Genomic DNA, 21840 nt, shown 5'->3' with positions numbered 1-21840 from the left:
AACTCAAGGTTATAATTGTGACTTTTGCTCTGCCATGTTTAACTTCTTTGGTTGCAGAACAGGTGAACAGTTAAGTTTTAGTCAGAGTTTTATTAATGTGATTTAAAATGTTATTAAGGGAGTTCCTGTTGTGGCCCCATGGAAATGAACCCTACTGGTATCCATGAGGATGTGGGTTCGATTCCTGGCCTCAATCAGGGGGTCAGGGACCCAGCGTTGCCTGGAGCTGTGGTGTAGGTCACAGACTTGGCTCGGATCCCATGTTGCTGTGGCTGTGACTGGCGGCTGTAGCTCCCATTTGACTCCGAGCCTGGGAACTTCCATATGCCACAGGTACGACCCTAAAAAGCAAAAAAATAAAATGTTACTAAAACATTTTCCAGCTGTTTTCTTTCTGCTATAGCCAAATATAGCTTTATTCCTTCTGAATCTACTAGAATATGACTTTAGAAGGCTAGAAGACTGGTGCTCTTTTTTTTTTTTTTTTTGGCTGAGTCCACAACCTGTGGAAGTTCCCAGGCCAGGGATCCAACCCTCACCACAGCCACGACCTGAGGCACTGCATTGACAATGCTGGATCTTAAACTGCTGAGCCACAAAAGAACTCCAACCTCCCTCTTCTTGATAAAGGAAAACGTGCTCAGATGCTCCCTTGCACGCCCCTCTTTCAGGAGTGAGTAGAAAGGGAAAGAAACTGCTCCACTAGCGCACAGCGCTACCATGATGCTGGCCTGTGCCATCACCACACTCTTTGCTCACCATTCTATGCATGATGAGCGTTGAAGTCTTTACCTTGTGAGCCTTTTTCCCCCCCTGCTCAATCTCTCAAGGAGGATATGGTTTCTTTTAAGCATAAAAACACACACATTCATTCATTTAAGTTACACATGTGTGTGCATATGTATGCATGTGTATGTGTGAGCATTTTTCTTATAATAAGGATTCAAATTCAAGAAGCTTCAGGAAAAAGAAATTCAGGAATACTCACATATAAATGTTAAAAACAAAAATTAGAAAGAACTTGACAAGGTCCTTCAGGGAATTATAAAGTTCTCCCTAACATCTAAAGGGAATAGGTAGGTACCTATTCTCCCTACAATGTCTATGCAGTTGGTTATCACAGAAACCAAAGGACACCTCTTAAAAGACAAACCTCAGAACATGGTAATATACGAGGCCCCAAGAACAGTTTTTAAAATGAGCCTGAAAGGGAAGCAGGTGGGTTACCCACACTGCATCAATCTGTCTATATGAACCAAGGATAAAATTCCTAACAACCTAATTTCAAGCATTTTCCTGCCCACCCCAGAGGCATAACATGAAGAGATTAAGTTTTACAAAGTTTTCTTCAGCACTTTAAAGAAAATGGTTCTATAAATATATTACCATTATATAATATCCATTGTAATTTAAAAGTTAAGTTGTACCCCTGATGACACCACGCTTCTCAAAATAAAGAAGTCTGTTTTAGCCACATTATTCATAAAATAATTCCTTTCCTAATAGTTACTCTTTCAGTTGTGTCTAATTTTGTTATACCTTTCCATTATAAGTCATGTTACTTTTACATGTTACTGTCTTTTAATGGTTCTCCTTTTTAAAATCATGTGCCACTATACATTCATTCTCTGTGCTCTAGTCTTACTGAAAAACACATCACTTGAATGGAAAATAATGAAAAAGAATATATGTATGTAAAAAAAATAATTAAAAAAATAAAAACAGGGAGTTCCCATTGTGGCTCAGCGGAAATGAATCCAACTAACATCCATGAGGATGTGAGTTCAATCCCTGGAGGGTATTCGGCATAGCCATGAGCTGCAGTGTAGGTTATAGACGTAGCTCAGATCTAACGGTGATGCGGCTGTGGCGGAAGCTGACAGCTGTACCTCCAATTCAATCCCTAGCCTGGGAACTTTCATGTGCTTTGAGTGCAGCTCTAAAAAGCAAAAAAAAAAAAAAAATAAAATAAAAAATTAAAAAAAAAACATATTACCTGGTCCTTAAGTGTCAATAATGACCCTCATTTCAGGACAACGCTGACAGGAAAAGGGCAGAATAGTGGATGACCCTTTCCATCACAGAAGTTTTAACCTTTTTTCATGATAACACACACCCAGAGAGAGGCACCTGTTGTCACACGACTTACCTAAGTGTTACAGGTTGAACTGTATCCCCCCCCAAAAGATATGCTGAAGTCTTAAGCCTCAGTAGCTGTGAATATGCCCCTATTTAGAAATCAAGTCTTTGCAGATATAATCAAGTTAAGAGGCAGTCACAGTGGAGTAGGGCAGGACCCTTAATCCAATATAACTGGTGTCCTTAGAAGAAGAGACGTGCACACACACACAGGGAGGAGAATGCTACCAAGACAGAACAGAGAACAATGTAGTGACATGAGAGGTAGAAATTAAAGTGCTGCAGTTGCATGCCAAGGATCACCAGAAGCTAGGAGCCAAGTTGGATACTCCCCTGGAGTCTTCTGAGGGAGCACGGCTCTCTGACACTCTGCTTTGCAACTGACTTCCAGCCTCTACAACTGTGCAACAATGCATTTCTGCTGTTTTAGGCCACCCAGCCTGTGGTACTTTGTCACAGAAGCTCTAGGAAACTAGGAGAACAATGACACTTAGCCAATTAGACTGCTTTTAGAGAGATAATCTCAAAACCATTCTAATTTATAAAAACATGTATCGCATGTGCAGTCCTAAAAGGATAAAAGACAAAAAAAAAAAGTGAAACCCACGTGTTATTTTCAGTCTTTTTTAGCTATTGATAATAATTATTTGAAACACATGTTGTAGGCAATTGAAATACATCAATACATGTTAATATCTTCATTGGGAACTACAGCAGTAGGTATAATAAAGGATGCAGAGAATACCTTAATGTAGTTGCTTTAGAAATCTAGAATTTCAACTTACGCCACTGGCTTGAATTTCTAAATCTGACTTCCCTAATTCTGCATTTGTATTCAGATTAATATACTTTGAATTTTAATTTCCTAAATCCAGCTCAAGGAGTCATGCATACAGAGGAATATCTAAATAGTCTTCAGGTCTATAGGGGCTCTGTGGTTTACATTATACATTAAGCTCACCCAGAGTCGTTCAATGGGCATAATTCTCAGTGAATTCAAAAAATATGATCTGAGCAGCCTAAGGGCATTACTGACAGGCTACACATTACTAGGCTGATATACTTAGTCCTATCAATTTTTTTAATTCAAGGAAAAGGGAAAGTTGGGCAGGGCACAGGTAATGAATTAATTCATGCACTTATTAATTCATTCTACCAATAGTTCATGTGTCACAAGCAAGGCATTAGCGATACTGCAGTGATGAAAGTACTCCTGGAGCCCTCTAAGTGGGAAGCCACACAACACAACTAATGGCACAGTTAGTGATTTAACTGCAGTTGTGTTAAGTGCTACAAAGATACGGAATGTTACAAGAACAAAAACTGGAGGACCTTCCTTAAGAACGTGAAAGTAGAGTGAGCTTTAAAGGCGCAGAAGATTGCAGTCATTTGTTCCAATGGATGGAGCTAGAGCCTGTGGCAGAAGAAGCCGAACACCTGTAGGAAACTGCAGAAGGTCCATGTGTCTAGAGAGTAGTGATGCGGGATGGGAAAGCGGTGAATGGCAGGATGATAAGGTTGGCGAGGCCAGACCACACCGGATCTCCAGGTCTGTCTTGCACTTTCCTCCCATCCCCACCAGGCTGCCAACCAGTTTCCCACCCCTCTCTAGTGTGTCAATAGGGACAAGTCTTACTTGAGGTGGTAGACTCCAAAGTGGGTCCCATATGCCCCACCTCCTTGTTCACACCTTAGTGTAATATCCTCTGCTCTGGAGTGAACTGTGTATGTCTCCCTAAAAAGACATGTCGAAGTCCTAACCCTCAGTACTCATCAATGTAATCTTTGAAAAGAGGGTCTTTGCAGACGAAATCGAATTAAGATGATGCCATACTGAATTAGGGTAGACCCTAGGCCAATATGACTGGTGTCCCTATAGGAAGAGGAAAATCTGACATGAACTTAGACAAAAGAAGAAGGCCATGCGACATCAGAAGCAGAGATTGAAGTGCTGCAGTTGCAAGCCAAGGAAAGCTGAGGAATGCCAAGGAACATCAGCAAACTACCAGAAGCTGGGAAGAAGTAAGGATTCTTCTCTATGGGTTTCAGAGGGAACCAGGCTCTGCAGACAACTTAGCATTGAATGTCTAGCCCCCAGAACTGTGAGATAATGAGTTTCTATTAAGTCACCTAGTTGGTGCTATTCTGTTCCAGGAGCCTTAGGAACCTGATACAGATTTTGTTTGTGTGTGGGTGATTTATTTCTGAGCAAGGGGATATGGCCAAGTGACAGGATGTCACTCCCATGATTACGGTATGTTACATAAAACTCTGTCTTGCTAGCCAACTCATCCTTGAGACTCTCCTTCCCTTGCCAGCTATGAAGAAGCAAGTTGTTATGAGTCCTACAAAGAAAAAGTCCACAAGGAACTGCAAAGAATTGAATTCCACCAATAAACACATGAGCTGAGAAGTGGATGCTTCCCTAGTCAGGCCTCCAAAACAGACCACATCCTGGCTGATATCTTGTCTGCAGCTTTGTGAGACTCTCTGCAAAGAATCCAGCTAAGTTGTACCTGGAATTATGACCTATAAAAACCATGAGATGATGAATACAAGCTGTTTTAAGCTGTTAACTTTTTAGTAATTTGTTACATAGCACACTTGAACAGTAGCATAGCCAAATGCCTTTGCATTCTCTCTGGGCATGGAAAATACTGAATGCTTGACTCTTTTGTGGATGTTTTCATGCACTCTTCCAAGCTTTCCAGCACTGGGGACTCTCTTACAGTTCCCCTGCTGTGAGCACATGCAGTTTCTTGCAGCTCCTTCCTTAGGAATCCAGAGAGCATCTCCTAGTCCCTGCAGCTAGGGGCCCTCTGGCCAGGACCTAGGCCAACCCCATGCCAGCACCCTCCACCATGAGACCTACCCCTGGTCACCTAGGAGGACAGGCCATTAACCACACAGCAGCATTCTCCTCAGCCCCTCCCTTTGCTTCAGGTTTGCTGCACAGCAGTCCAAAGCCAACAGCTCCATGGGGTTCCTCCAACAAGACAACACTACATCAAGCCTTCCCAGAGTCCTCCTGAAGCCCACTCTCTCCAGGCTTGAGGTGAAGGAGTGGGGCTGGATGACAGTCAATGCATGGCAACAGTTCACTCCAAAGAATCTCTTTACGAATCTCTTTTCTCCACATACTATAAACATTTTTATCTTTGATCCAGTTCAAGAGTCCAAGACTCACAAAATCAGTGTGAGCACTTCCTTTGTAAATCCTGTGCATGGGATTTATCTCATAATCACTTAGGTTTATCATAGCCATTGTGCTGGAAAGCCCATCAGAAGGGAGGCAGGAAAAGTGTAACCACCTGTTACTTTGAGTATTCCCAAGTCATAAAATAAGAAAAGAGTAAAATGTACTACACGTTTCTAGCTGACATTTAAAAGAATCTGTGATAAATTAAAAGAATCAGTGATACTTACATTCTTAGACAATTATTGAAATGAGCCCTATTTAAAAATAATTACTCAACACTCTTAAACAAATTTATCTTATCTATGCATTGCAAGCAGAAATAGAGGAGGCAGAAGCCAAGGAATCAAAATATTTTGAAATATGTAAAAGCTCCAGTAATTGGTGGCCAAAGTGCCCTTTTTAAGATATAAATTTTATTCATTCATTTACCAAACAAATATTTACTGAGTACCTACTAAGTTAAAGCTCTATTGTATTTAAACTTTAAAATATTTAATGCTGGGAGTTTCCATCGTGGCTCAGCCGTAACAAACCCAACTAGTATCCATGAGGACACAAGTTCAATCCCTGGCCTCACTCAGTGGGTTAAGGATCCAGTGTTGCCACGAGCTGTGGTGTAGGTGGCAAAAGTGGCTTAGATCCAGTTGGCTGTGGCGTAGGCCAGCAGCTACAGCTCCAATCTGACCCCCTAACCTGGGAACTTGCATATACCTAGGGTATGGCCCTAAAAAAGCAAAACAAACAAACAAAAAGAAACCAAAATTAATTCTGACTTTACTTATCCAGTTAGTTTTAAGGTATATATATATATACACACACACACACACATATATATGGAAAATCCACATCAAGATGAAGCTTAGAAATGCCTATTACTCCAGAATTACCTGAAAAAGCATTGCTGTAATATCTAGACAGGGTCTGCATGATGTCTTTTGAGTGCTGGGTCCACGGCGCTATCTTTCTGTAGGTTTTTACACGATGAACAAGCTGAGAACCACCGTACTGAAGGGACAGGGTATCCCCATGATCTTCATAGAGTTCCTCAAATAACCTAGGCAAAAGAGACAAACGCTAAAGAACTTCACCCAAAGTATTACACTTGTTATTCACTTAGCCACAGACTCAAAACAAGTCTTTTACTTTATAAATTCTTCCGAGCCTTTCTTTTCAAGTAGCCTCTTCAACATCTTGAAGATAAATGCACATGTAAAATATGTTACATTTTATAGCCATAGTCTAAAAAGCAAAGTCACAGACAATGCAAAAAAAAAAAAAAGAAAAAAAAGAAAAAGGCACGAAAAGCATAACCCAATAAAACCAGAGCAAAGTGATTCTAACTCTATTAAAAGACTCCTAACTTTTCAATCTGCTAGATCAATTTACCTCCCATGACAGAAATTTTCTGTTCTCTCTGAATTGCCTTTGGAAAAAAGGACAAGTTTTTGTCACAGACAAATCATATTCTTTCCTAGAAATACGTTTTTGAAACGTGTGCTTCTTCAAGTGCCTGTTAAGATTTTCAGTGCAGTGATATATCTGGATCTGGCCATTGGTAAGCTGATCACTTGCCTTGACAGAGTCTGTGTGACCATCTTAGATGACCAGTAACAGCTTTCACTGCATTTTCAAGAAACAGTACCTCATGTCATGCCATGGACCCAGGGAAGAAACAGTATCACCGAAGAATCATTTTTTAATCTTTCTTATATGTTTAATTCAAAATATGTGAAGCCACATTACTTTTTTTCCTAATGCAGGCTGGATTTGTTTTTCAGAAAACTCACTAGTTTGGATTTATCCAAAGTACATGGTGTTTACTGATAATTAACATGAATAGGAATACAAAAATCATGTTGACAACACAAAAGACTTTAATAGAAATATATATTACAGAATTAATATGAATAATGTCCTTTAGCAACATCATTTTTGAGATGCTAAAAGGAGAAACAAGTTCATGAAGTCCTTATTATTAATCAGGTTTGCTTTCTTTCATTACTGGCATTTGCAAGGCAGAAAATCAAGCTCACCTAACTGCATCTGTATCAAACTGTAGATTTGGTTTGTCAATTAATCCCAAGGAATACAGTTGATAAGCCAGAGCACATTTCCCCACCATAAACTGTGCTGTGTTGGTGCGATCCAAACAGTCCACACAATTGGTTCGAAGAACACCAGTCTAGAGAAAAATATACCGTGAGACTGTCAATCATTATTCAATCACCAAAATGACTTCCATCCTACTTTAGATTTATCAAGTAGAAGAAAAGCTGTAGGCAGGATATTATTCCTGAACAAATAATAAAGATCATTTTTTTAAAATTGTATTTGTTGTTCATGTTGCTGCAATAGCATCATGACACCTTCTAGTCTATATTTGAATGGTTTTTTTTATATTAACAAGAAAAAATAGCTGACATTTTCCACATGTACAAATTAGTAAAATATGTGCTTCCCCCCCCCCCATGATCTATCTCCTTAACTGCACAAACCAAATATTCAGTGGTGGAGGCCGTATCATTCTTAAAGAATAATTTAAGAATGTATCTAGCTCATTTTCCAAAGCCATTCTAATACATTTTTTTCACACTTCTGTTTACGTTTTTTATTTCCAATAATAAACTTATACTACATAAAAATCTGTGGGACATTATGATTTTAGCAAGCCATCCTTTGCAAGAGCTAAACACTAGCAGTATGGCTTTTAAAACTTATTCTCAAATGATTAGTAATTTTGCATTCAATAAGAAGTCTCTCTCTCCATGGTTGCTTTCAGAAAAATTACACACTGTGGATACAGATTCTATGCATTATTAATACAATGTCATCTATACCTGCAGGCGACCAGTGGGAATCACACATCCTCCTAGTTCATTCCACCTGTGTTTAAAAATACATGCTTTAATTTAAAAAATTTAATGGCATAATCTATATTCATTTTTGGTACCAGCTCTTTATGAGAATCAAAGTACTAGGCTGAAGCCCCTGAATATAATCAGCTGAGTCTGCTTACTTTCATTCTCAGATAAGTGAATAATCAGGTAACAGAGATGGAAAGCTTTCCCTTCTCTGCGCAAAGCAAGGCCAGGAAAGGAGCATCTTAACCAGCACTTCACCCCCACATTGCAGCGTTGTGCCACCTGTGTTCAACCAAAAATCTCTTTCACTTTAATTTAAGCCCACTTTCTGTTTGGTCTCTATGGACATGAATAATAATTGCAGGGCAACCTTGTAATAAAATCTTCCAAGCCTTAGCCTTCTCCCCACACATTAGGAGGCTCTCCCTCTTCCAGCTTTTCTTCATGGAGCTTCGTTATGTTCCTTTGGTTATTTTTACAGACTTCCTTATTAGTTTCATTCCAACATATTTTCCCCAAACGCATGGGGAAATATTCTAAGTACTATATACTGATATTAATTTTTTATTTAATTCAAAATATTTTCATTATTTAAAAGAAGGTGCAATGCAGAAAAGAGTTAACACAGCAGATCCAGCTGCTACCCTAAGAAAGGCCTGCTTCCAAGGTTGGCTCTTGGCTGGCATCTGAACTTCAGTCCCTGCCATTCCCACGACAGACAAGAGTGGCTCACTGTGCCTAAACTGTTTGAACAAACAGTATGGTTTTGCTCAACATCCCCTTTCCTGCTAGGATGCTGACCTTCTAGGAGGTGCCAGGCAGATGCTGCTATGGAGCCACCTCCAATAAAACCCCGTGGCACTGAGTCTTTCATCACCTCCCTGATTGACATTTTACACATACTGTCATGGGTCGCTGGGGGACAGACGCATGCTCTGTGTGGTTCTACAGGGGAGGACTCTGGAAGCGTGGCCCTGTCTTCCTCTGCACTTTGCCCCATGTGCCTTTCCCCTTGCCTAATTTTGCCTTGTTTCCTTAAACTCTAACAAATCATAGCCAAGAGGACAACAAGATGCTGAGTCCTGTGAGTTCTCCTGGTGAGTCACTGAGTCTGGAAGTGGTCTTGGGGACCCTGGTCACAGGTGCCCTAAAATTCAAACTATAACAAAAGGATTACTTGCAAAGACATATACACCAGTGGGGGGGGGGTGTTTTTTTGTTTTGCGTGTGTTTTTACCATTACATTAAATTTGTTAACAGAAAATAAAATGCAGAAAATATATAATATTGGTTCCTTAAAAGATAAATAAAACATAGATGCTTGATCTGAAGAAGCTCACAAAGTAGTCATGAGTAAAGACTTGTGAGCCAATAACTATAATGTAAATTTTCATTAAAATGTTAGTATAAGTACTAATCTATAATCTCTAGGGAAAAAAGTTGTTCCTATTAAATACTGAAAAATAGAATTTATCACAGAAAATTTTATTTTACATAAATATTTTACATGCTTATTCTAGGAAGCAAGAGCTTCGATGGCTTCCACTCAAGGTATATACCCGCCAGAGGAAATCCCACACCATTCTGAATGTTTATTCCACAGTCACATGTGCAGCTTGTCTCATCCCCCCAAAGGAAAAAAATCCGTCCATCTCCCAAGTAGTACAAACTGCTCAAATTTAGAATATTTTTTCTATAAGAGCAAAATTCTTGACTTCTAAAAAGGTTTTAAAACGCCATACATACTTTTCATCTGGCCGCAAAATGCTACAGTAAGAATCAGGGCGGTTTACAAAGAAGCCTGTTTTCTTCACCACGCTCTCTGCAATCACGTTCAGGCGATCCAGAACATTACATAGCTTGCTGAGGGCGAGGAAGAAGAATCAGAGAAGTGACAAGAGCCTGACTCTTAATACATACTTATCCCCACCTCTAAAGCAAAGGCTACAGTAATGATACATAGGGAATGAAATCCGTAAATATCTGGTTTGCAGTAAATAGGAACATTGTAACAATTAATTTCTAGAATGCAACATGTGCTCAAAACTAGCATGATCCAGTGCAACCTGACAGGAAGGGCCTGTAACTCAACAGCAACCACTGGCAAGCTTTCAACTTGGCCCATGACATTCCTCTGCAAGAGCTTTCACTCCTCAGAAGTGGAGTCAGTTATGCCCAGAGGCATTCACAAAATGTGAAGAGAACACAACACACAGTGTGGTGGCAGGGGAAGAAAACACTGAAATATAAATGAATACAAGTGGCACCAACCTATAACCAGGCTTATATTCTAGGAGGGTGTGCATGTGTTTGTGTGTGTGTGTATATGCATGCACACACACAAAACACACGCACACCTCTAATGCATGCGTATATGTGTATGCATATATGCATGCATTAGATGTATATCTAATTACATAAAATGATTCAAAAAAAGTACAATGACTTAAGTGCAGAGAAATTAACATTTTCAAAAAGGAGACCTCAAAATGAACCTAAAATTTGTATGATGCTTAGTAAATGAGTAAAAGGTCAATGCAAGGTTAATGAAAGTTCCTTGGATGAGATGAGTTTTGAATCAGTCTTGACAGGTAACAGAAAGTGGGGAAAGCACCCTGCTGAGGGCTGAGGGGTTGGGGGGGGGGAGGCAAAGAACAGGAATTGAGCTTCTGGAATAGAACCCTGGCTGCTACACTGGGTGCAGAACATGAAGCTTAGTTTTTCAGAAAACCAAATAACCTGGGAATAAAGTTATTACAATCTGGAACCGACCAGGTTGATGGGGCTTGAACATTACATGAAAGCCTTTGGATTTACTATAAAGCATAGGGAGTTAGTGCAGGTTCATCCATGAGTGAGATATAATCTGAAAGCGGCGTCTCAGCAAGTGATTCGACAGGGAGATAGAAGGAAATCAGTAAAAAGTGAAACTAATGCCTTTAAGGAAAAGTAGCGGCAGAGAGCTGGTCTCCCATCACTAGACATTTCAAAAAGAATTTGCCAATGGTAAAAAATGGTAGGCCAAAAAAAAAAAAAATTGGACAATTTAAGCCCTCAAATTAGATACCAGTAGTTAAACAGTCCCTGAAGCAGGTTCATGAAGGAAATTAAAAGATGGACACTCACTTTACCAGAGAGATGGGCCTCCTGATCACAAGAAGGGGAAACTATAACCAGACACATAAACATCTATTCACCTTTTGGTGTACTTGGCCATATCCCAAGGAATATAAATAATCGTGTGCTCAGGAGGCAAAAACTGGTTGAGGTACGTCACAGCAGCTACAAGTTCTTCACTCAGGATTCTCTCGTGCTTTCTTTTCTCTCGTTCCTTCACCAAAAAAGTTAAACATTTTCAGTGCTCTAACTACTTTAAATCAGAGGGACAGATTTTTAGTGTAACCTTGCCACTAAGACAGGACAAAAAGCCTAAGTGCTAAACATATGAAAATGAAACCTGCCTAAAAATTCAAATAATATAAATGCAAAGAAATAAATACTTCACTGACTTACAGTTAACAAATACTGAGCACTGAAGACTCAAAGAAGGAGATCAGCTTTCTTCCTTGTCACCTCCTGCAGTCCCAAGGAGCCCACCTCACCCTACACAGGCCGGCCCTACACATTCCACATACACTGTGGCACAGGAGAACTCCCCAGGGACCAGACAAGGGGAACCTTCAACCCCAACCAGCTAAGGACCAGACAAATCTGCAGGGCCTGGATGGATAATCCCCCAAACTGGTAGAGCAGAGAGCACTTCTGCAGCCCTCATATGGTTTTAAACTTGACTCTCGTAAAAATCCCAGCTAAGTAGCCAAGGGAGTCCCTCTTCCCCTTTTACACTGTGGCTGAATGAACCGAAGCTGAGAGGCATTCATGGGACTAAACCTGACAGTCTACCGCCTTCCCTGCTGTACCTCTTTAAACACCACACTGCCTCCCATTCAAGAGGGGCAGGCATATGACAGCCCAGCCCTGCGGCTGCAGTGCTGGCTCTGCCTCTTGCTAGCTACATGGCCTTGGGCAAGCTTCTCAACCTTCCCAGGCCTCCATTTCTTTAACGATAAAATGGGAAACAGAAACAGGAGCATCTCCATTGTAGCATTACTGTGAGGTTTAAATGAGATAAAGCATGATCATTTCTTTTTTTGGGGGGGGGATCTTTTTGCCATTTTCTTGGGCCACTCTCGTGGCATATGGAGGTTCCCAGGCCAGGGGTCGAATCGGAGCTGTAGCCACCGGCCTACGCCAGAGCCACAGCAATGCGGGATCCGAGCTGTGTCTGCAACCTACACCACAGCTCACGGCAACGCTGGATCCTTAACCCACTGAGCAAGGCCAGGGATCGAACCTGCAACCTCATGGTTCCTAGTCGGATTCGTTAACCACTGCGCCACGACGGGAACTCCCTGATCATTTCTTACCAGAGCATCTGACACATGGTAAGCATTAATAAAAATGAACTATGTTTATAAACAAATAAAAACACAATTAATTTCAGCCATAGTGACAGAGATGCAGTGTTGAAGCACTATTGCTGCCATCAGAACAGGTCTATGATGCCATGATGATTTCAGCCGTGATGATTACTTCTCAGTTGTCATGAATTTAATTATTTAAACCAACACACAAAAAGGTATCTATTTTGCACAGCTGAAGAAATCAAATGGAGGAATTAGAGAAGAAGTGATTAAGAAGAGTGTTAAGTCAGTTAGGGATGAACTTATTTTTACACCTGGGAAAATGATATATCTGGACTTTTTCTCAAAAGCACTTTACATCAACCAGAGAAACAAAAATGCTTCACATGTCTCATGTCAAATCCAAAGTTTAGTGAAATGCAAGAACAGGTTATCCTTCGAGCATCTCAATGTAGAAAAGCTGCCTTATGCACCGTCTGCCCAGAGTGGATTAGTGTGTGGACTGTTTAGTTGACCTCCTTCAGGTCACAGACCTTTAAAAAACCAAAGGAAAACTTCACATATACTAGTGATCTTGCATATCATTTCCTTTTTTTATTGCTTTTTTTTCCCCCACTGTACAGCATGGGGACCCAGTTACACAACTTGTATACATAATTTTTCCTCCCATTGTCATGCTCCATTGTAAGTATCTAGACATAGTTCTCAGTGCTACACAGCAGGATCTCATTGTAAATCCATTCCAAGAGCAAGAGTTTGCATCTGTTAACCTCAAGTTCCCAATCATAAAATGGGAAAAAGAAAGTCTATTCAGCAAGAATTGCTGGGAAACCTGGACAGCTGCATGCAAATCAGTGAAACTAGAACACACCCTCCCACCATGCACGAAAATAAACTCAAAATGGCTTAAAGACTTAAATATAAGACAAGACATCATCAAACTCCTGGAAGAGAACACAGGCAAAACATTCTCAGACATCAACCTTATGAATATTTCCTCAGGTCAGTCTCCCAAAGCAACAGAAATAAAGGCGTATCATTTCAAAGTGATCAGAGACACCCTCCAATGGCCATTCAAGGTGTACAATTCCATCAGATCCCTGGGTGACTTCCTCTTGATCCCCAGTAACAGCACTGAAGGTGTAAGGACTACTGCATCTACTGTGTGTCAAACTTCCACATGAGTGGGGAGGGCAGGAGATAGTTCATAACACAGGGCAAAAGGGAAATCGAGCAAAGTATTTCACTTTAGTCACTTCATATGGAGACAGAATAAAGGGTGAATATCCTTTGATATCCTGCTACACACACACACACCCATGCCTCTTTGAACCCATGTACTTAGTTACATGGTCCTCTTCTAGCAGCTGGCTCATAGTCTTCCTCCCCGCCCCAAGCTCAGCCTTCACTTCAGTCTTGGTCCCTGCTCTTCCTCCTCCACTCCACCTAAGCCATCATTCCCATCCTCACCTCTCAGATCAAGTCATCACCACAGGTAACTCCTCTGCCTTCAGCCCTTTTTTTTTTTTTGTCTTTTTGCCTTTTCTAGAGTCTGCTCCCGTGGCATATGGAGGTTCCCAGGCTAGGGGTCTAATTGGAGCTGTAGCCGCCGGCCTACACCAGAGCCACAGCAACGCCAGATTCTCAGCCCACTGAGCAAGGCCAGGGATAGAACCCGCAACCTCATTGTTCCTGGTCGGATTCGTTAACCACTGCGCCACGACGGGGAACTCCATGCCTTCAGCCTTTCTTATCCAGAATCTCTTTTCCTTTCAGACTGACAGTTTTAAACACTCCGCCTCCGGAGGACCTCAGCCCACTGACAGCTCTGCTTCCTCCATCACCGTCTCCATTACTCACCCCCCTTCTCCAGCTCAGGTACCGTGTCCACTTTGATTCAACTACTACTACCAACAGCCAAAACTCCTTGGATCCTATCTTATTATGTCATACCCGTCTGGCAAAACTAAATGAATCTAATTATCTACTTCCTCTGTACCCACCCACAAGCCTGGCAAGAAGTTAGGCAGTAGCAGAATAGTTCCATTTCAGAAATCCTCATCACCAGGGAGTTCCCACTGGGGCTCATGGGTAACAAACCCAACTAGTATCCATGAGGACTCAGGTTGGATCCCTGGACTTGCTCAGTGGGTTAAGGATCTGGCATTGTCATGAGCTGTGGTGTTGTTTGCAGATGTGGCTCGGATCCCACACTACTGTGGCTGTGATATAGGCCAGCAGCTGCAGCAGCAATTAGACCCCTAGCCTGGACACTTCCATATGCCTCAGGTGCAGCTCCCCCACACCCCGAAAAAGAAGAAAACAAAAAACAAACAAAAAAACACCTGATGAAAACAACTCATCTCCATTTCTCACTAGGGACTTCCTTTCCCTGGTACTAGGCCAAAAGGTCCTCCCAGAGCTTCAGTCCACTTCAACCACTGCCCTTGGTGGCAGTAACACTAGTGGGCGCTTTTTGTGTCTTCATCGTACTTGCCCCAGCAACATCTTTTGCCACTGCTGACCACTTACTTCCTTCACCATGAAAAGGGCTTCATCTTGGTTGTCCTAACATGGCACTCCTTGTGTTTCTCCTACTCTTCTGTTTTTTCACTGACTCCTTTGCAGGCTCAGCATGGACACTAAGAGCTGGAGGTCCTCATGACAAGACTCGAGGCTCTTTCCTCCTCTCACTCGGTACCTTCTGTACGGACATCCCCTCCAAGCCCAGGCTTTCAAATATCACTGGTGCACAGAGGAGTCACAAAGTCACATCTCAGCCCAGACCCCTCCTCTGAGCTTCCACCTCACACACCGGCCACCTACTCACCACCTGCTTTGAGAGGCCTCAATCCAGCTCAGACCTCAGCATGTCCACCCTACTCAGCATCTTCCCCTACAGACTGAGTCTGTGTTCCCTGCCTCACCATCCACCCCCTCATCCCCACCCTGAGTAAGCCAAAAATCCAGGAATCAGGCCTGACATCTCCCTTTCCCTCATCTCAGGCTCAGCCCATCACCAAGTCTACTGCCTGCTTCCACTTCTCTCCACCTCTACCCACTATCCTGGTCTAGGCCCGTCATCCCTCTACTGGATAATTATAACGGCTTCCTATGTGGTCTTCCAACATCGACTTTAGCCTCATACCAATTCATTTGTTCTCTATGGTGAGGTCAGGATAATCTTTTCAAACAGAAATCTGGTCACCATCCACTTAACCATACAAAACCTTCAGTGGCCCTGGCTCATCAGGATAAAGACCAGACTCATTCTAAACCCCTACAAGGCTCTGCTTGTCTGGCCATAGCTCCCTCTTCAGCCTCATCCCCAACAGCTTTCCTGCCCTCATCCTCTGGGGCCCAGTCGCACAGGCCTTCTCTTCTTTCTCAAAAGCACCATATTCCTCTTCCCAGAGCCTTTGTATTTGCTCTTCTGAGGTGAATACTATTCCCTTTTTTCTTGGCCTTGTTAATAGCTCTTCCTTCAGGCTGTGCTGACTCATCACTTCCTCAGGGAAGACTTCTCTCCACTCTAAGTTCTCACAGCACCATCATCCTGTCTTGGCATGTCTGTGTTGTGTCACCATCGGTGTCAGATTGCAAGCTCTGGGAAGGCAGCAACTGTTTCTAGGATTGCCTTGGCATGAAGGAACCCTTCAAAAATGCTTGTTAAATAGTGGACCGAATGGACTTAAGATTCCTTGTTTTTTAATTAAATTGAACTATACTAATTAAGCAACCTCTCAAAATAATCGCAGACACCACTAGACTGCTGGCCACAGCCACAACCATAACCAAACAAAATCCTTGCTTTTCCTACTCTCAAGGTTTTCCTGGCTGCACACCAAGATTCTTTCAGTTTACTTGGTTGGAAAAGAGGCAGATACAAGTTCTTATCTGGTCTCCCTGCCCTCCAGCCCAGGCCTTTTCTGAGTGCCTACTTCTATACATAAGATATACTGCCCAGACAGTGTGCTCTGACAAGGAGGCACACAACTATGACGCCAAGCCACCACTCTGTCCACCTGATTCTTGAGCCATGGTTGCACCCTAATTTCTCAGTCTAGCCTTGAGATCCTCGTACCACAAATTAATCTGTCCAGCAGCTCTTTTACATTGTCAAGGGAAATGGCTGTGTCAAGGCTAGACTGTTACTATTTAAGCTCCATGCTTCCTTCTCTAAGCTCTCCTGGAGACTAAGGCAGGATTTCCTCCAAATCTAGTTCCTCCAAGAAATCAGGAGACAGACACACTCAATACTCTCTTCCCTAGGGAACACACCACGGATTCTCCCAGGTACCCAGGGAAGAGGCCGCATGGACTCGGAGGCCAAAGGACAGTGGCTCAGACAGTTCAGACACTGGGCACCATCACGGCATGGTAAACCCACCAATCCGCCAGTCTCTTCTCTGGGGAGAGGTAAAACAGGCTTGGCAAACCCCTGGGTGTTGTCCAGCGTGACTGAACGTCATAAAGCAAACGGATGAGCACATCATACCTTCACTAAATTCAAGATGATGATGGGGGAGCCAAACCTCTGAAGCATCTGGTCAAAGTGAAGGGCAGCCACGTGGGCAAATGGATCTGCCTGATCCACTGTGGGGGAAAATGAATAAATATCAGAGTGAAAATTATAAGGAATAAACCAAGTACAGGGTTTTGTTTTGCTTTATCATGTCTAAAGCGATGCAATTCAACTAATCTTCTCATGGTTTCACATCTCAGATTCTTCTTGAGCTTATCAGACATTCTTCATGTATTTACTGAATCTGAATGATTCTTACCTTTCTGAATATAATTATATTTACATTTTCTAATGTAAACAATTTAGTGGCCCAAATTAAAAATACATATATACAGTTAATGCATAAATGATAGTCCCTCTGCTAAATTACCTACTTTGCAGTACTAAAACGTCATTAAAACCTAGGCATTTATGACATTTCTGTGACAGTAGTTCATTATTTCTAACTGTGGGTAAAGAAGAGTTATGTTTAAGAGGATTTTTCTACACACGTGTAATAGGTGGCTTAGGCATCATAGTTGAAATGTCCTGAGACCAGTATAAGGGAACTGATCCTCTAACTTGTACGTAAGAAGAGTAACTTCCTGCAGTAAAAGACATGACAGAAGCATCGCAGAGTATTTGTTCAGTTTCCACTTCATTTGCAACATCACCCTGGGAAAAAAAGATGCATTTCCAGATATTTATGATCTTAGAATTTTTTAATGGATAAAAATTTCAAGCACACAGTGAAAATATAATTCCTATTCTTAGAACATTTTAAAAGGGGTAAATATTGATCAATATTCGACGTGCACATTAAAAAAAGGAAAATCATTAAAATCCAATAAAGGAAGGCAATTAAAAATAGCAGAGAATAGATGGGGAAAAAAATCAATTTAAGTAGCTAATAACACAAGTAATAATGAACAGCTTGAGTTATAGAAATGGCAGAGAAGGAGAGAAATAAAAAGCAATTCCATGCAATTATAAAGGAGGTTAGGAAGACCAGTGAAATATACAAATTCAATTCTTAAGACCAAAGAGGAATGAAAGGATGAAAGAAAGAATGAGATTCAAACAGAATGCCTGATGGACAGAAAAAAAAAAAAAGTCTTGAAATAACTTTACTTATACATGGATGAAAGGATATGACAAAGAGTAATTTCAGAGGCATTAACAACATGCCTATGTAATTACCCTTGAAATATTCAAAACAGCTTTTTCTTAAAGCACCAGTTCTGTTTCCATTGTTGATATAATTTTAAGAACAAATGTTGCTATTAAGGCAGGATCAAAACCTAATGTCTCAATCTGTCTACTCAATCACACATCTGTTCAAGATCCCAGTTGCCTACTGTAAATAGAGATGGAACACTCAAAGGAGATTACATGACCGACAGGGAGGCAGATGAATTGTTGTTATTTTTTGCGGGTGAGCAAAAGAGGGAGCCTGCCTTGAGCCAAACTAAAGCAGAGGGAAGGGGGTAAAGGGTTTCCATGCCTTACGCTATACTCGATCTTCTTTTAGTCACCACACTAAATATGCACTACATTTTTTTCATACATTAGAGAAATGGCTCATCTTCCACAATATTAGACCCTTCAGAACTCCTTAAGGCATTGCATCACTTTTTCTGAACATCTGTACAGTAGTCCTATTTCTCACAAGTCTCAGACACTCCAGAGAATTCATTATTCTCTTGATCATGTCCCAAACTAAGGAATTCTACTTTTGAAAATTCTACTCCTGCTTCCTCTGTCAACACAACTGATGTAAAAGTTAAACTGCCAGCAGCACTGCTGTTTTTCCGTCTTACCTCACAGTTTGCACCTCTCTTGAGAAAACGGGTCCCAGCAAACTTACTGGATCTTCTAGCTATTAAAGTGACATACACGGGTCGTCCATAGATCAAGAGCTCTTGGAAATCAAGTTAAAGCTTTTATGCATTCATAACTGTCACACCACACCAAGAGAATCATTACATCTTAAATGTATCTTGTCCAGTGGGAAAGAACAGCAAAAAGCTCTGGCCAAGAATGGGACACATTGGGTCTAACTGTTCTCTTGAATTATGCAGGTGTTAAGGCAAAAACGAAGCTCTCTCTAAGGAGTGGTTTCCATGAATTTCAGACAAAATGGCAACCAGATGTGGGGTTTCTGACCAAGGGAAGACCTGTGGTCCCTCCCTATAGCCAAGTAAGGATGTGAACAAGTACAACTAATCCTTCCTTGCTCTTCAGAGAGCACATCCCTGTCAACGTGAGCATATGCCACTGAACAGGGGGTTTAAATTATGAGCAATATATAACTGAGAGAATGGAGGTTAGCACCCCAAGTTTGTCACCTCACTTCAAAAACACTTGGGACTGTTCAACCAAAATACAGTTTATCAGTTTTGTCAGCTTATTGAACTTTCTGAGCCTCACTTTTATTATGTTTTTGCTTTTTAGGGCCACACCAGCGGCATATGGAAGTCCCCAGGCTAGGGGTTGAAGCAGAGCTACAGCTGCTGGCCTACGCCACAGCCACAGCAACTCAGGATCTGAGCCTCATCTCCTACCTATACCATAGTGCACAGCAACGCCAGATCCTTAACCCACTGAGCAAGGCCAGGGATCAAACCCACATCCTCATGGATCCTACTCAGGTTCGTTAACCGCTGAGCCACAAAGGGAACTCCCTCAGTTTTATCTTCTGTAAAATAGTCTAAGTACTTTAAAAAAAAAAAAAAAAGTAACCAGTTTTATTAGGAGGTTGGGAAGACTAAGTTAGGTAATGTGTGCAATATTTACTAATGCCTGGCTTCTAGTATACACTCAATAAATAGTAGTTACTTTTATTATCATATAGACTTTAGAATTCATTAAATGCTATATAAATAGTTGAAATGATTCCTCATTTCAACTAATAAGCTTTAAAATAATAATCTGTGGTGCTAGTCACTATTTAAAAAAAAAAAACAAAAAACCCAAACACTCATTGTGGTTACTATATGCCAGGCCCTGAGTTAGGTCCTGACAAACACAAAAAAGTTTAGAACCACCTTTTAAAAACTGGCCTTGCGAAACGGTAGCATATTCTTTTTTAGTGTCCTTGGTGGTGAAAACCATGTTTTTCCCAGGCAGATTTTACTTTTGGAAACAGAAAAAGTTATTCAGGGCCAAATTTCACTATGCAGTGAACGATCGAGCAGGTATCTCACTCACTGGTTGAAAGTGATTATAAAGCAATGAGTTGTTTCAAGTGTAGCATATAAACCTCACTCATCTTCATTCCAAAATTCCTCTGGGTCTTACCTAGCCCCTCCTCGCCCTACTTGCCACAAAGAAGGTAGCACAGGCCCTCTTGAGGCCAACCTCTCCAGCTGCACCCCTGGATTCCCTTCCTCCCAAATGTTCTGGTGCAAGAAAGCATCATGTTGGTTAATCACATTCATCCATGTAAGACCCCAAACAACCACTCCCTTAAAGTTTTCATACTGTAGATCTTTAAAAAACCTATGAAGGAGTTCCCATTGTGGCTCAGTGGTTAACAAATCCAACTAGGAACCATGAGGTTGTGGGTTCGATCCCTGGCCTTCCACAGTGGGTTAAGGACCCAGCACTGCCGTGAGCTGTGGTGTAGGCTGGCAGCTACAGCTCTGATTGGACCCCTAGCCTGGGAATCTTCCCATGCCACGGGAGCAACCCTAGAAAAGGCGAAAAGACAAAACCTATGACATTCGTAAGAACGTCAACTAGAAAGCATGCTAAGGGAGTTCCTGTTGTGGCTCAGCAGGTTAAGGACCCAAAGTTGTCTCTGTAAGGATATGGGTTTGATCTCTGGACTCAGTAGGTTAAGGATCTGATGTTGCAATAAGCTGCAGGGTAGGTCACCTATGAGGCTTGGATCCTGTACTGCTGTGGCTGTGGCTGTGGCATAGGCTGCAGCTGTAGCTCCAATCTGACTCCTGGCCAGGGAACTTTTATATGCTGCAGGTACAGCTGTAAAAAAAAAAAAAAAAAAAAAAAAAGGAAAAAAAGAAAGCGTGCTCAGTGCACAAATGCTCTACATGATCTCAAAAAGGTAGAGGGAAAAAACCTGAACACCATTTCTAGAAAGTATATACTGCCTTCCTATACCTGGTAATGTAATAGCACATTCTTGACAGGTTTCAACATAGCTGGAAACTTATTAGAACAAAAGGCATTTATAAAATTGAACTCATCAGCTTAAACCAAGGTTCAACTACAGCTATTTAACCTATTACACCCCTTTCCAATCCAGGCCTTCATTACATTAGACCTGAACTGCTGTCATCTTTTCCTAATCCATGTCCCTCATTCTAGTCTCATTTTACTTATTCCAGCTTGAAAATGGCCACCAACTCAAGCTTCCTAGGTACTAATTTGTATGTTACCCTTCTGAAAAAAACTTTTTTCTTTCTTTTTTTTAGGGCTGCACCTGCAGCATATGGAGGTTCCCAGGTTAGGGGTCTAATTGGAATTACAGATGCCAGCCTACACCACAGCCACAGCAATGCCAGATCTGAGCAGCATTTGTGACCTACACCACAGCTCATGGAAACACTGGCTCCTTAACCCACTGAGCGAGGCCAGGGATTGAACCCGCAACCTCGTGGTTCCTAGTCAGATTTGTTTCCACTGCACCACAACGGGAACTCCCGAAAAAAACTTTCAAAAATTCTAGCACCAAATCCAAGTCCTTAG

The 21840-nt window shown here is 41.6% G+C and overlaps 1 protein-coding gene across 2 annotated transcripts in view; it reads right to left on the bottom strand.

Moving 5' to 3' along the window:
- FIG4 (FIG4 phosphoinositide 5-phosphatase) overlaps positions 1-21840 on the bottom strand; it is a 143602-nt gene that overhangs the window by 72216 nt on the left and 49546 nt on the right. For both annotated transcript variants that reach the window (XM_047762592.1, XM_047762602.1), the window contains 8 exons: positions 18948-19048; positions 17640-17802; positions 17122-17219; positions 11397-11530; positions 9946-10062; positions 8176-8221; positions 7372-7520; positions 6226-6392 (listed from right to left, as the gene is read on the bottom strand). In XM_047762592.1, the coding sequence (XP_047618548.1) occupies positions 6226-6392; positions 7372-7520; positions 8176-8221; positions 9946-10062; positions 11397-11530; positions 17122-17219; positions 17640-17802; positions 18948-19048 (975 nt within the window). The remainder of the gene's footprint in view (positions 1-6225; positions 6393-7371; positions 7521-8175; positions 8222-9945; positions 10063-11396; positions 11531-17121; positions 17220-17639; positions 17803-18947; positions 19049-21840) is intronic.

The sequence above is a fragment of the Phacochoerus africanus genome, chromosome 2 (assembly GCF_016906955.1).
Source record: "Phacochoerus africanus isolate WHEZ1 chromosome 2, ROS_Pafr_v1, whole genome shotgun sequence".
In the NCBI taxonomy this organism is placed as follows: domain Eukaryota; kingdom Metazoa; phylum Chordata; class Mammalia; order Artiodactyla; family Suidae; genus Phacochoerus; species Phacochoerus africanus.
Note: the sequence above shows the minus strand (reverse complement) of the source record. Positions and strands in the feature narration are given on the sequence as shown.